The 15,881-nt window shown below is 45.1% G+C and overlaps 1 protein-coding gene across 3 annotated transcripts; it reads right to left on the bottom strand.

Moving 5' to 3' along the window:
- Positions 1–2,147: 2,147 nt before the first annotated feature.
- On the bottom strand, positions 2,148–8,677 carry LOC142814613 (uncharacterized). 3 transcript variants are annotated; one of them, XM_075893657.1, is made up of 8 exons: positions 8,325–8,676; positions 7,284–7,413; positions 6,979–7,154; positions 6,462–6,521; positions 6,331–6,390; positions 6,160–6,264; positions 5,991–6,104; positions 2,148–5,694 (listed from the first exon to the last, which is right to left on the bottom strand). In XM_075893657.1, exons 2-8 carry the CDS (start codon positions 7,397–7,399, stop codon positions 3,533–3,535), a joined length of 2,793 nt encoding a protein of 930 aa, XP_075749772.1. In that variant the 5' UTR covers positions 7,400–7,413; positions 8,325–8,676; the 3' UTR covers positions 2,148–3,532. The 3 variants fall into 3 exon arrangements, with proteins under 3 accessions (XP_075749772.1, XP_075749771.1, XP_075749773.1); XM_075893656.1 differs by having other exon boundaries at positions 7,284–8,676; XM_075893658.1 differs by having other exon boundaries at positions 5,660–5,694; positions 5,991–6,264; positions 7,284–8,677.
- Positions 8,678–15,881: the final 7,204 nt, after the last annotated feature.

Here is a 15,881-nt window from a genome sequence, read left to right as displayed (position 1 = left end):
CTCATTGCACCGCGGACAGGCCGCACTCGGCGTTTTCCCAGGCGTGAAAAACGATCTGAGCCGTGCGCGTTTGGAGTAAAACAAGGAAGAACACGAAGAAGTGGAGCGTTATTTGCAGAGATGAAGAGCCCTCCCCAGAGGTGCCTGCACGAGCCACTGATGAAGAGCGGGGGTAGGAGAGTGAAAAACCCAAACGAGACACTGGCGTGAACTCCCGTGTATCTATGGACTTGCGTAACAAAGAGACTCGAGTTTGTACAGCGCAACGCGAAGTTATAAGATTGCCACGCTTTCGCACTAGGCGCGGATGCCAACGGAATACAGCAGTTACCGTGACCATGCTGTTCGGAAATGTTAGTGCAGTAATATAATTTCACGAGTATCTTTTTTTTTTATTGCGAACTACAAGTTTAGAGATGTCTGTGCTTGATAGCTCAGTACTGATTACGTCAATTACTGCTTACTTTCTGCAGCCTTGCACGTCACCATGTAGAAAAGAAGGATGAATGTATGAAATGCTAAATAATGTTAATAATATTATTCTGGGGCCCAATGTTTTAATACCCCGATGCGATTATGGAGGACGCCGTCGTGGAGGATCCGGAAATTTCGACCATCTTCAGCGTGCGCTGATATATCGCATAGTATACGCAGTATCCTGGAACTTTGCCTACGTCGAAATGCTACCGCCGCGGCAGGGATCGCGCCCGCGACCTTCTGACGGGCAGCCGAGCAACGTAACCACTACATTACCTCAGTGAACTAAAACAAACTTGTTACACACTACAAATGGATAACAGATGTAATTTTATATTTGGGATACGTCGCTGTCAGGAGGCCTACAGCCCAAGTAGAAAAGTGGACTAGAGTTGACGCAAATCGCAGTATGTTTCAGGAACGTTTACAGTCAGAAGCCACCCTTCTCCATCGCTTATGGTTATACACCTTTTCGCAGGAAGGAAAATAACACCGCCATGATGGGCTGTGCGCGGGAGTATATACAAAGGTTAAGGGCGCATCGTTGTCAGTGCATTTTCGAGGGGACGCGCCAATTTGCACAGCCCAAGGAGGGCTATGGCGGTGCCCAGGGAGGCGTTTATGAAAAGGTGAATAGGAGTGGCATTTACAAAACCTTATTCCTTTGTCATAGGAATGGCGGACAACGCTCTCTGCGATGCCTGTCATTGCGAAGAGACGCTACACCACATCCTGTGCGACTGTTTGTTGTAGGACATCCAGAGACAGTCACTGGCGTCCGTTACTGCGCGCATCGACAACAGCCAAATGTCTGTGGACACTATTCTGTCAAGTGCCCGAGAGAAGACATTGCAACAGAGGGTGACAAACGCTCTGTTGAAATTCCTACGCGACACGGACTTGAACAAGCGGCTGTAACAGCATTGTCACACACCGCGAAAGACAAGACTGGACTATGACCGAGTGTGCGCCCATGTGCTGCCGAGTGTGCCGTGTTTATCTCTCTTCCCTCTCCTCTCTCTACCTTCCATCTCCCCCATCCCCCTCCCATGCGCAGGGTAGCAAAACGGCTGCCTATAGGCTGCTTAACCTGCCTGCCGTTCTTTTCCTCCTATTTTCCTTCCTTCCTTCCTTTTTTAGATGCGGAAGCATCTTATACTCGCGCCTTGTAGTGCGCCGTCCGCGCCGTCCGCACCGCTTCTCGAACATTCGACAGCTGACGCGCGCGCATGCGCCGTCGCGCCGTCGCCCACTCTTCCACCATCTGTGCATCCCTTCCTCCTCTACACACCGCGCGCGCTTCACTCCTCCACCATCTGTGCACCCTTCCTCCTCTACACACCATAGAGAAATAAAAAAGGTGAAGAGTGGACACTCCCGTAGACCCCAGCGGCCCAATCGACTCTAGCACACCTAGTGGTTGATGAGAGCAAGTGGCTTGCGCTTCCGGTTTCGGTTTCACTGGCGCAACTTTTGAATTACTTTGCATAACCGACGTTTGGCTATGTCGTAAGTTCATAATTTCAGACCACTATTCATCGCCCAAATGGATAGTTTTTGTAGGTCGTTTTGATTTAGCGATTCCCTGTTTTGTTTTGTTCAGTGGTTCGTGCGAATCGGTCGTGACGTAATTTTTATTTTGATTAAGTTATAAAAAAAAGAGATGCAGGTAATGATAATTCACTATCGTTTTATTCATCGCGCTTGTGTTTTTCTTTTGGAACAAGTGATCAATGTATATATCAGTCAAAGAAACAGAGCATCCGCAATGTTTTATTCAAAGGCAAGGTAGAGTATGAGAATATAAAAAGCACAATATGACAAAGGTAGACAACAAATGCATCTCGCCTTACAAATAAATTGTAACAAATATTGTAACAAATACATAGAGAACACAGACAACGCACACATCGCTAGAGTTGGCAGAAGCCGAGAAACTGGTGAAGTATGACACACCGGGCCAGTGGGTAACTAAGGATCTATGGCAAAAACATAGCGCACAATGCTGATGAAGAAGGAAGAAGTGACATATACACAGCAATGAAGTCGCGAATCACGCCTGGGCTTAACTGAAATAATGCATAGAAAAAGAGAGCGCACAGAAACCACACGACACAATATAACAGAAAGGCAAAGGTGCAGTGTGCTGGCTGTGCTTAAGAACAGCTAGTCCAAAATGAAAAAAAGCAGACTTGATGCCTGCTTGTCCTCAGAAAGGTAGGGCTTTGCAGCTTGCTCACTACGTGAAAGACAAACTTTATGCTACAACACTGGCAGGTCTTGTGGCTTTTGTTATGCGTCGCCTTCATCAAAAACTTAAGATCCCAAGTGATTTGCGTTTGGGTGTTGCTGTGACGCTTGCGAGCTAAAATAGATTGTAGTCATCACTTTATCCAGAATTGTGGACTTTAATTGGTGCTACGAGAGCGGTATTACAGGGCTAATAAATAGCAGAAGGAAACCACTTTGGCTCATTATTTTTCACAAAGGCTCTACATCGTACGTTATCACTCACAAGCTATATAAAAATAAAATGGCAGCGTCCGCAGCCCCATCAAACACTACAAGTTTGGGTATTCTTTTGAAAATTTTGATGGGCAAGATGAGGAGGTTGATGAGAAGCTAAAATACGAAAAGCGTGATAACATGAACCGTGCCCACTTCATACTGTGTTCCTTACCCGCTCGAAGACATTTCAACAAGCGGTTTTGTTATCGATATATTACTTGAGCTGGAGAGATAAAGCATACACAGTGACCAAGCGACCCACAGTAAAGTGTACAGTTCGCCCGTATTTGCTACAAAAAATACAGACAGGATGCCCAACATTCTTTTTAAGGTTATGCAAATCACTTCGAGCGAATACACAGTGTTTGTACTCCTCATAGCGGGTAACCAAAACAATGAATGCAACGAAGGAGTGGTTAGTCCAGTTGAACTGAATATAAGCACATAAGACCATAATGAAGTCTGCTGTAACGAAGTAATAACATAACAAAGCTATTGCAGGATTCGGCTCAACTCCAATACTTTAGTGTAAACCCGCCGCTAATTGCTAACCTTTGAACTTGTCAAGCTGCATGCCCGAGATTGAAGACTGGAACCTAACCCTGTCTAAGTTTCGGTTCACAAAACGCACATGCCAACATAAACGAACCCGGCAAAACATTTTCAGAAACTTAGCGCGACACCCAGCAGAGCAGAAATGAAAATCGCCAACACTTGACAGATGGTGATACAAAACATCGCACACTTTCAGGTGATGTGCAGTGGCCTCAATTATGGCAAGAAAGCGAGATTCAAGTTGTTGTACGTATGCAAAAGCTGCTTCTGATGGCACAGTGAGATTCCCAAAAAGTTTGCTGGGGACGTGGTATGCTTTGAGCATTGTGAAATACTGGTGGGTACCCTTAAGCGTCTCACTGTCGTCTTTCAGTAACTGTGGGCAACTGCAACCGTCACATGCATTCCGAAGGAAGTGTTTGATGAGAAAACCAGCTACATAATATGCAGCGGAGTCATCGATAATATGGGAGTGAATGTTTGTCGCAAGTTCAGAGAGATCGTCTAGAGCGGGAAAGTCGTCAGGCTGTGGCTGTGCACACTCCTCATTATCCACAAGAGACGCACTGGTGAGGGAGAATGGCGACAGCTGTTCCTGGAGGAGGTCACATTCATCATCCTCGACATTTCCGTATTCTGACAGCTTGAAGAGTTTTCTTATGCAGATGTGCTTCAGGCCACAAATAAATTGTGCTACATTGGGGTTGGTGTTGCAACCCTGTTTTTGCCTAATGTGGCCAAATATGTTCTCCAGAGGATCCTGTTGAAGCCTGCGTGTTAACAGGTATTCAAAATTGTAATTTTTGGAGAGGTCGTCCCATAGTTGACAAATTGCCTGAATTGTTATTTGCCAACCTACGATGGTTTGTGGTTGACGTCTGCCAACAAACTGCCATGATGCAATCCAGGGAAGCTGGCCTCGGAGGAAGTCAATCAGCTCTGAATCATTTTTCATGATTGCATGCCGCAGCTTTTGCGAAGTTCTTTTTTTACTCGAGCTGTTCAAGGCATCGAAAATCCTGTCCATACGATCACAAAATTGAGCTGTAGTGATGGCCGAGGCAGGCAGCACCTTCGCATACACCATTGCCGTGATAGCAATCGAAACTGATGCACTGAAGACCTGAGTTGCTCTGCTGACCTTCATATTAGAAAAAGGTTTCTGATGAACGTGCCGTTCAGTCAACTTTGGAGCCAATCGCAACCGCAACTCATGTGAGGATTGGTAAAGGCTTACAATGTGCGACCAGTTAACGATGTCATCCCCAATGTATAACTTGTGTGCTTGGACATTATTGCGCGTTGTTTTAATTAAATGCGGAACATCAAAAATGTAATATACCCGCTCACCATTAACTTCAAAAAAAGGCTTTGCTACAGTCACTTTTAGTTGGTTAGCGAGACTTACATTTGAACTGCCCTGGTCACAAATGACTGCTTTCACTGCAATATTAATGCTCCTAAGCTCCAAAATGAGTGACACCAGCAAGTTATGCATAACAGATGATGGTGTTGATGTGTGCCCTATAGTAAAAGCAACCGGTTGAACCCACTTTCTCGAAACACCAACAAGAAGAAAAACCAGTGCTCGATCAGCGATGGTTGAAGTGCGATGAGTGCCATCATCTGTAAAACCCTGGACAACGTCTCTTGAAGCATCATAGTACAAATTCTTTTTGAGTGCTATTTCGTCGAAAACTAAAGCGCACACTCGGTCCCGTTCATTCCAAGCTTGAGTATTTGTTGCAATGGAAGAAAGGATTCCTGGAATTATGCCTGGAGTCATCTTTACATTAGCTAGCCACCTCCTTAATGAACGCCGGGAGGGCAAAGAAAAATACGGAGCCAGAAATCGGTATGCTCGCGGACCTCGGAAGTTTAAGTGAAGAGCGAATTTCTTGAACCACACGGGAAACCGCTTGCCCTTGCATTTGGGCCTCAAGCGAACATGTGCAGAAAGAAGTTTAAAAACCTCCTCGGTGACGTGCGGTCGGATAACTTCAAGGGCCTTTGTAGTCGATGACGGTGCTTGGTGAGGCTGTCTCTGCAGTCTTTTGATAGTTTTCCGCTGTGCTGCTACTTTGGCTTGCAGATGTTTAATGGTTTGCTTGTACTTCATTGATGGAGACATTGTCGCTGGCACACAGGAACGCACTGCAATAAACAAAAAAATTGATGTAAAAGCGAAGAACAACTAATCCCATACGAGCACTTTCCTCGCTCTTTCAGACCCAAGGTGCACAACTTTCTGTGGTACAAAGTTTTCGATTCCACTACCTAAAAACAAACCATTCACAATGTTGACAATGCACAAAAAAAATGAAAATCACTGAGAGCCCACCCTTACATTTTGTAAGTGCACACGTAGTGTCCTTTTGAGGATAGTTTCCTCAGAATGTCCTAAACATAAAATAGCACATTAAAAACTGCTGCAATAAAAGCATAGTCACCATTTTCTCTAAGGCACTCAGGCGTGGAGCTGTTGGCGGAGACGTCTTCTGGAGGGTCTTGTGAAGCTTGTTCAGTGCCTCGGACAATGCTGTCGGAACAATCTTGCGAGCGGCCTGCGGAAGTCTCTATATCAATCCACTCTGGTGTTGAAGTGAACATACAACTTACCGGCCACACAAGTTCCTTTTGTGACAGCTGAACGACTGGTTAAGGTTTTCTCCGGCAAGACGAAATCATCAGAAATTCTTTCACCAGCTACAAGGGAGCTGCCACCTGCAGAGGTTTGGTCAACAGTCAATTTGGGTAAAAAAAAAAAAGAAATCGCGACACTGAACGCACCCTGTTCATCGGGGCACCTCAATGTGTGGGAGCCGCTTTCTGAAGCCTCTACCGCAGGTCCTGAAGAGATGAAATTACGACAATGTGTCAGTAAGAGGCTTATAATAACACAAACTGAAGCTCATCCGCACCTTGCAGTGCAGCTTCTGCAGCCATGTCACAGTCACTACTTGAAGCGACGCTCAGAGAACCTGCATATATGTGCAGTTGGTACAAGTTACAAAGCTTGTAGCATGGGGAAGCTTAAACAGCTCTTTCAAACGCATAAATTGGTCGAACGTGGAAGAAAAGAGACGGCACCAACTAGGAAACAAGTAATTTGTGATTTTTGGAATTATCAACAGTGGCAGCTTTCACTGATGAAAGGTATACGTACATGTGCACTCAGGCTTGAAGATAACGTGAAATAGCCCTTTAAAGTCTTTCAAAACAAGTTGCGCAGGTCCAGAGCATCAAAAAATGACAGAAATGTAAAGCTGCTGTTAGGAAGGTAATAGCCCACAATTCACAGAACTTAAGACTTTCCAAGTGTTACTTCTGTAGTGAGGTTTCTCTATCGGCTACAGAGATCTTCACGGTTAACTGTCGCCACTGATTCAATACAAGTGGCTGCTATTGCACATATTTGAGTTTCAGTCAATCACTTACATGGTGCAGCTGGTTGCACACTGGGAACAGCCATTCTTGTAAGCCTTGTGTGCCCAGGGTCCATGAAACTTTGAGCAGTAAAATGGTCGCTACAAACCCTGTACGTTGCGTACAATAGGCTGGCCGGCTTACTCAGGAGATCATCGCGTCCAGCATACTGCATCCATGCTTTCATCCTGCATTGGCAATCAACTATCAGCTGAAAGGGGAAGTGCTTGAATAGTGATTTTTTATTGTTACCCTCACTTAGCAAGTACGAACAGTAAGCCTACAGACATGCAAACCATACAAAAGCTTTAACACACCTGCCGTCCCGTGGTACGCGGAAGAAACTCGTCCCAGGCTTCTTGTGGGTTCTGCCATTGTTGAAGCACCACGATACACAGCAGTAGCTGCCGTAGCTTGGACCGCCGGACGGCATGGCGTCAGCGCGGTCTGAAAATGTTAGTAAGTGGATGCTTCGCTGTCAAATTACAAAAAAGATATGTGCACGTCATAAGTGTACCAGCAAACCCCTTTGAATGATTAGCTAATCGATGCACAATACAAAACCAGTGATACATCTCTGACCCATAAAACTCTGACTTACAAAGATATACGTCAAGACCACGAACAAAGATCTTCAGAAGTTTCCAGGCCGCTATCCCTTGTAATGCAATGGTATCGCGGCCTGGGAACATTAGAACACCTTCGTGCGTACGCAGTATCAGCAGTACATTGGGAAGAAAAATCGTAGTTGAAATTTGTGCGGTAAAATTATATTGGAAACGTCAAAAAAATTTGTGGGCAGCTTGCACTAGTGGCACAAGGCTAGCGAAGAAACGAAGATGATGGCCACTTGGCTAGTCCAGATTTGCCTCCGGCACACCAAGAATTATTCGTGTTCCGAGCCTTCGGGAAATGCGTCGTGAAGCATGCGAGGCCCAACAAACGCTTCTCAATATTTTGCACCGAGCCTACGACCTAGCTACCCAGCTATGCTCAGCGCACAGACGCTCGCGTCCGTGGCAGACGCAGCACGCGTCGCCTCGGCTTGACGCCGTGCCGCCTTTTCTATACTGCATACGTTGCACAATGTTCCCGTCTAACCGCCGCATAGAGCCACAAACTTTCTTTTTAGCGAACCTCCCAGTCCTTACAAGCTTCAGAAAAAGGTTACAACTGCGTGAATGACACGCCACGTAAGAAACAAACTCGCACACACGAAGCGCAACGTGTGTGTGTGCATCTTTCTATGTTTGTTGCATGGTGTCTTTTTCGCGCAGGCGTAACCGTTTTCTGAAAAAATGACCCAACAAGACCAACAACATGTCATTCAACAAGCTTCGCTTGAAAACGTGCCTCACCTGTTATCTCACGCTTGAAAACGCCGACGCAGCCGACGTTGACGAAAGCGACGAAAGCTTCTCGCTGTCAGTCATGCATGGGCTTGTCGCTGGGTAGATGGTGTTTATGACAGTACGGCTGAAGAAAAATAATCGCGTAAGGTGTGTTGAATAAATCGTTTTTATGTATAAAGAACATACCAAATTTGGGCGTGTAATTATTAATTTGTGAAAACAATTCTGTTGCATTGATTATAACTGTGTTTTTTTTTGCGCTTGCGCCCTCTGACGTGTGGTGGGAGCACTAGTTCGTTACGTAGTCGTGACGCACTTCCTGAGGCCAGGTTTCGCGGAGTGTCCGCTCTTGTCTTCTTCTTTCTCTATGTACACACCGCGTTCGACATCTACAATTCTCCTGATTCTCCAGTGGACGCGCATGTGGCGTCGCGCTTCGAGAACATTCAACAGCTGACAGTGCATGCGCCGTCACGCTGTATATATACTCAAGGTCGGCGCTCGCGCGCTCAGTTGCCGCTCGTCGGTTGGTTTGTACGGCGCGTCGACGTCCAAGGTCGCGGTGAAATGAATTCCAACGAATCCACAAACACAATGATCGACGTCCCTTCGACCAGCGCCGCCCTTTCGCATACGTGTGTACGTGTTCACTCATTTAACACCCCCTCCTACAACCACGTTAACCAATTTAGCCATCGACCCAAGTAAGTCGCAATTTAACACCCCATTTCACAACCACGTTAACCAATTTAGCCATCGACCCAAGTAAGTCGCACATTAACACCCCGTTAACCAATTATATGCTCCGCATCCTCCTCAGTGTTCCCCCGAGGGAAGCTGCGGGCAATTTTTTTTTTACCAGTCAGTATTACCGGGGTTTGTAAACTTCATGAAATCGAGTTTCGCTTGAGCGAAATACTAAATGATGTTTACACACTGTAGTATGTTCTTGTGTCCGCGTTCTACAGCGCTTTGCGCTATTTTAAATAACGCATTATTTGGTGCATCTCATGTAAAGCTGATGAATAAGTTGGTTTCAGAAAGCGTGACATTCGAGCACTAATAAGAAGCAACGCCGTTCACAAGATGAGACAATGATGGCTGTCTGCTGCTGTTCATTGCTTTTTACAATTTGCATGGGTTGGTAATGGTGTGTCGTTTGTTTCAGGGTAAAGAAAAAAATAAGAAAGGAATGAATAATAAGTATATAGTTTCACAACAACTGCACGATAACTTATTTACGAGTGGTAAATCCGCGCTAAAAAGATGGGACAAGGAAGGACACCAGATGAGTGAGTAAGTGATTGAGTACAACTTTATTATGGTACAGTGCAGGCATTGTGTGACAGCGTCCCGTTTATGCCTTCCATCACCGTATATGTACTTCACCGGGTCAATAAGGTAATGATTTGCATTAAAACATTTTCTTTCACTGTTTAAGATATTTTCACTGTTTTGTTTCACTGTTTGTTTGTGATATTTTCACTGTTTGTTTGTGATATTTCACTGTTTAAGATATTGACTACAGAAGTGTACTTCTTCGGCGTTCGTGAACGTATGTGTGACATGCGTGTTATAATTTCAAGCGCATCCCCCCCCCCCCACCCACACAAAGCAATCGGTGAATGTTGATATAATGACGATCATTCGTTCTGGACGTCTCAAAAGAATATTATCGCTACGCTCCTCCACTTTTCTATTTAGGTTTTCCTTATGAGCTTAAATTGATTGCATTGCATCACAATTAGTACAACGGGTCGCTTTTTCAAAACTGTCAAAGCTGCTATAGATATTTTGCGTGAATAAATTCAATTGTCCCATTTTGGTATAACAACCTGACTTCACTAGTTCGAAAAATGATTCATTTGGGTTAATAATTACGGTACCAGATCACGTCTTTGGCCATCTCAAGATACCTGCGGCTACAGCAGCTCATGTGAAGGCACCAAAGAAATATCTCGTTTTTTCGATTTTTGAAGTCTTCGACACATTTCTTGACACACCCTGTATGTTCTGCAGAATCAAACAGTGAAAACACTTGGTATATTAGGGAGTGCATTTTGTCTTCCGTATTCTGTCACGTCGTGTTTGCGATGAAAAGCACATGTTTAGCACTGAGTCAATGAAAGGTTTTCTATACTCATATGGGTCATGATGTGAAAACTTCCTGTTTCCGCGAAAGTATGCGTGATTACATCGACCTGCACGACGCTATAGCTCACGGCTTTGTTCTCCATCACAAGTTCACGAGCCATCTTTTGTATTGATATTTCCGTTTGATTGGTGCAATCTCGGAAGCAAAGCACGTTATAAAGCTCTCTGCATGCTTGGCACTGCTGGCGCAGCCCGAAGCGGGTGAATGGGGCTCGCTTTGTTCCAGACCACGACCAGGCTTTGTTCCATCAGTCGTTGACGCTCTTTTGTTCTCCGTAGAACATTTCGCACGCCTCCTTTGATTCTCGCCTTCCGTGTGCACGTGTACGTGCTTATTTTCTTTTTCTATATTACTTGTACTTGCGTTAAATAGAAGCCAGTTTGGTCCTTACTAACAGCCGATCGTGAATACTGTTTGTTGCATCGCCTTTTTCCTTTTCATTCCTTACTCTTCAAACAAAGCGGACGTGTACAGAGAGAAGATATTGTCCTTTATAAAATGGCCTGAGCTGCCTATACTTAACAGTATTGGTTTGCGAACCGTTTCGGCAATATTCATATGTCATAAACATGCCTATGTATAAAAGGCATGTCACGAAAAAAAAACATAAATGGTGCCTTGCCTGACATCGCACGATTTGAACTTGCCGCCTTTTGTTCATTATCTGAGCCTTGTTTGACCTTACAAGATGGAGGTCACCACTACGTATTGCTTGGTCTATAGAAGAACGTTATGGCATTATAGAATATTTCTACGCTCTTTCGACTGAACGATTCCAGATCATACTGATGTCTCTTATTGTTCAGGGAGCACAAGGGCATTCAACTTGAATATTTCGAAGACAGAATTAATGGTGGAGTAGGTGGAAATGAATGAAGTTGTTCTGCATGCGGGCGCGTCTGCTGTGGCTGTCCAAAATGTTTGCGCAATACTTTTTTAATGTTTTGTTTGTCTTGCTCATAAATTATTCTTTAACATCTTCAGCTGTTCTATTAAATAGATTTAGAGGACTACCAGCAAAAGACTAGCGCTTGGGTGTCTTCCAGCATCCGTTTATCTGCAGTTCCTTCACGAACACTCCGTGCTGATACCATAACACATAACGTGTTTAGCGTTTCATGAACGGTGAAAGGGCTAGTTGCGACATCACAACCGTGCATTAAGATAATAAGCGGTAATCTAATGTACGTTCCCATGTTTCCACAGTTGGGAATGCCCACCACGACCCCGGCCGCTGGTCCATGCAGAGGTAATGTTGCTCGGCCTGAAGGTCGCAAGATTGAATCCTGGCCGTGGTAGCCGCGTTTTTTGGTGCAGGTGAAAGTGCTTGAGGCCCGCGTAATTTGATTAGGGTGCTCGTTAAGGAACTCCGTGTGGTTGCAATTTCCGGAGCCCTGCCCATACAGTGTCTCCCATAATTATATATTGTCACGGGGTCGCGACGTGGTCGAAGACAGGAGAATGTAGAGATCAAACTGTTTATTTGGGCGAACCTGTGCCCGGTGATCGGAAAGTCGGATGCCAGTAGCAGTCTTGCACTTATAGCGGCAAACGGAGCGTCAGCTGTCGATCAACTGACAAATGGCGAAGTGTGTCGGCATTTACACCCTTGCCATCGAATATTCTATCATTATCACTAGCGGCGACGTAGGTTACCGAATAATCAGTCAAGTTCTCAAAGTGGGCGTAATCTTAACAAAACGATCTACTAAATCATCGAAGCTTCTCGAACATTGTACGTGCGAATTGTGCCGAACGTAGTGTAACGGGGTCATAACAATACCTGAGGAAAGGAACGTGGCAATATCATGGTTTTGGGCCATAAAACCGCAAAAATTATTATTAAAATATTAGAAGTAAGCATTCCAAAACAAACCCAGTACTGATGTTTCATGCAATTTTGCTAGCTAAAGTCACCGAATGAGTGTCACTAACCTATAAAACATGTCGGCACGTAAAATAACATATATGTTATTTTACGTGCCGACATGTTCGTATAACTTCAACTTTCTAAACACACCAGTGGAGTTCAACCATAAACAATATTCGTTTCCTAAAGCATTCTGCATGTTCCGCAATAGCTTTCAGGTATTTTATTAGCGCGTTCTTTAGCTGCATTGGCGCGAACTTCAACTTCCACAATTAGTGTTGGAAATGCCTATACGGTAGCCTTCGCCAGTACACCGGTGAAATCGAGAAATAGCTTCGAAATATTGCCACCGCCCACCCCCCTTCTTTCTTCTGGATACTTATTATTTGCACACAAAACGATCAAGCTCTAAAATACTCCGCATATTTAACAATTTGTTTCGTAACCGTAGTTGCTTCATTTCAGAATAAGATCAAAACAGCGCACACGCTTCCCGCTAGAAGTACACAGACACTAGAGAAACAGTGCTCTGCGCGCAAGTTCTTTCTAATATGATTTCTTCGGGTTAAAATTTGGCATGGTTCTGATCTTGCGGGACTCGGTAAGACTAATTGCTGTTTTCGGGACCTAGTACCTTGAAATAAAGTTTTGCACATGTGCCGTCGCTAAACGGACGCGGGGGCACAAGTGCTTGTGCCACAGCAATACACTGCTGTGGTTTAACAACTCTATTTCCAGAGCTCAACCTGAATTACTTCTTTTTTTGCTGTCATGCACCAGCTTTGCGCTAACGACAATGGTGGGGAGCCGTAGGGGTGCCGATAAGGCACGGACCTGAGGCGACGTGCTGGCGACGTTCGGTTGGCGACAAACGAAACCGACAGTGGTGTGCCCATGACGTGACTCGCAATGTAAGTCGAGCGCATCGCATCTTATGGTCGACCCTTCATGGCAGAGCCTTCGCGCAAACACCCTCTCTTGGCCAAGAGAAGCTATACGTGTATAGGTATACCCGTACACCAACGCCCAAGTCACGAAGTGCCTCCTGAGCAGATGACGTATCTGACAACACTTGCTGTTTGCACTCGCTGCCTGAGAGTACGGGGCGGAAGATAAAGCTCGTTTCGAAATGACGGTGTTCGTTTTCTGCATTTTTTTCTTCCGGTTCCTCACTTCTTGATCAATTCTTGTAGTCTTCCTTTTATGTTAGCCCACTCACTCACTCACTCACTCAATCAATCAATCAACCAATCAATGAATCAATCGATCAATCGATCATTCAATCAATCAATCAATCAATCAATCAATCAATCAGTTCTCTACCAAGGCTTTTGTGGCACATTCAATGAACTACAGAGGCTGTGACTCTCTTCTTACTCTTCACGTTTCTCCTCGTCTGGCGCATCACAGTCTTTTCTTCTATAAATTTATCGGCTGTGTCATTCCTTTTTGTCGCTCATTGGTTCACCCACTCGTTCTCGCCGTTTACCAAGCTTTGAGCTGTCTTACATAGATTTTCAATAACCGAATCAATTAGTGCTTCTTCCACTCAAGCATTCAGTGTGTTTCTTTAACCACCAATACTTTTTTATTTTGATGTGTCAGTTATTCGCCTATATATACCCTGCTCCCTTGGCCAGCGGGCCTGCCACGAACTACTTGACACATGTGCCCATTCTACGACAAAACAACCAACTTAGTGGTTTAGTCGTTTAGTCACTGCATGACAGGGTTAGTTACTATACCTCAGTTGTCAGCCTATTTTGTCATTCAGTCAATCATGCGCCTACTCATCTACTCAACTATGAAGTGATTCACCATTCTGCAGTGCAAATGGTTGACAACGCAGACAATGCCATGTCAATGAATCGTCGTTTTACTATATAACAACCACGTGATTATTTCATCGATTCCCCAATTTCAGTCATTATCTCATCTCAACTCGGTCGACAATGTGTGATTCGTTTCACGAAAGCAACTTCGACAGAATGGATGGAAGTACCATAACGCAGTCTTACATTACGTCATTATTTCTTTCTATGAACCTGTTCGTAGTTTACAAACAACGACAAGCGCAGCTAATAGAAAGCCGAATCTGGAACGCAGAGCAATTCCACTCGTTGCTTGTATTGTATTATTACAGCAATAATGTTTTGGGATGCGTCGTCTTGTCACTTCACAAAGCTTTCAAGTGGAAACAAGAATAAATTATTCGTGTGGTTTACCATGACTGCTAAAATAGTTTAAAAAGTGGAACAAATGTCGCTAAATGCAAATAAGCTTTTTGTAACGTTGGGATAAATAGCACACTGTCACTCCGAATATTAGGGTCTTCTCGCGCTTTCTAAAGTTGCTTGCCAAGAAATATCGCTCACTGCGCTGCACGTTCAAGTAAAACAACATTATCACGTAGAAATTTTCATTGTGGGTGACTTCGTAGCTACTTGCAACGTTAGTAGAAGTGCGAAATATCTATACGTGTTGCTCTGTCATATTGAGATAACAATATCGTAAAGTTAGCAATCGCAGCCTCTGCAACCCAAGCATAACACGCTTTTACCTCCCAGTACACTGAAATTGTCGAATATTCTCGTATCCACGGCTGTATGCGATCCTGCAGCTTTTCTAAGGTTAATTTATGTTACAACCTCGAGATTAATTACCTGTCGTGAGTTTTATTTTATTAGTCATTCGAATCAACTGGCCCACACACACTTTGAGTGCTGCACAGCGGTACAACGACATCGCCGACTCTGATGCCGACTCTGATCTTTCTCTCTCACTCTTTCACCACCATTTCGCTGCTCATTTAAAAAACAAACATGCCTGAACCGAAGCCGTGCTACGTTGTTATCGTCAGTCGTTTCTTTCTGTCACGCCACACTTCGTGGAAGTAACACAAGTCGAACAAGAACGCCAAGCCGGCGACAGCCAAAACTCATCAAGGACAGCTGCGGGCGAGTATGGGGGTTGCGGTCACTCGAGAGACGACCAGCCTGTTTGTCCAGTCAGCGGTGCTCAACCGCAGCGAGGCAAGGAGAGCAGCGGACCGAGCCTTGTTTCGGGCATTGATGCAAATACCACGCTGTTTCATGCGACTCACGCGAAAGACGCGACGGGGGCTTTCGGCGGGCAGCCCGCGCTGTCGCCGCGGCAAATCTGTCCTCTCTTCCGCCGCGGCTCGAGTGGAGGCCGCCACTGTAACCAAGAGGAATGGCACGGCCGTTTGGACGCAATCCTTTTGCTCCCCAGCGTGTACGCGTGTATGTATGTGTGTACAGCAGAGTCGTGCCCTGAGCCCGCAGTTGTTGGGAGGCTTTAGGACGATGACGAAGAAACAGCAAGAGAGACGGACTTTGGCGCTGACTTAAGACGAAGCGGTGGTGGAGGGGGGTGCCCCTTTTATGATAATCGCAAGATGTCGTTGTCTAAAGGGCGCGCGTGCTCGGACGGCCATCGCGGGATCCTTTGTCACGTGGGAGGCTCCCGCATTATACATCTATGGAGAAATAATGTAACGGGGTTATTCGGAGACGCA

This window comes from Rhipicephalus microplus, chromosome 4 (assembly GCF_043290135.1).
Source record: "Rhipicephalus microplus isolate Deutch F79 chromosome 4, USDA_Rmic, whole genome shotgun sequence".
NCBI lineage: Eukaryota > Metazoa > Arthropoda > Arachnida > Ixodida > Ixodidae > Rhipicephalus > Rhipicephalus microplus.
This window is presented reverse-complemented; position numbering and strand designations above follow the sequence as displayed.

What these genes read in the sequence shown, in the direction of transcription:
- LOC142814613 (XM_075893656.1), bottom strand. Translation starts at nt 7,399, where the DNA reads ATGCCGTCCGGCGGTCCAAGCTACGGCAGCTACTGCTGTGTATCGTGG. An exon ending in TGCAGAAGCTGCACTGCAAG is followed by an intron (nt 6,391 to 6,461) that starts GTGCGGATGAGC and finishes TCATCTCTTCAG; the next exon opens with GACCTGCGGTAGAGGCTTCA. An exon ending in GAGGTGCCCCGATGAACAGG is followed by an intron (nt 6,265 to 6,330) that starts GTGCGTTCAGTG and finishes AAACCTCTGCAG; the next exon opens with GTGGCAGCTCCCTTGTAGCT.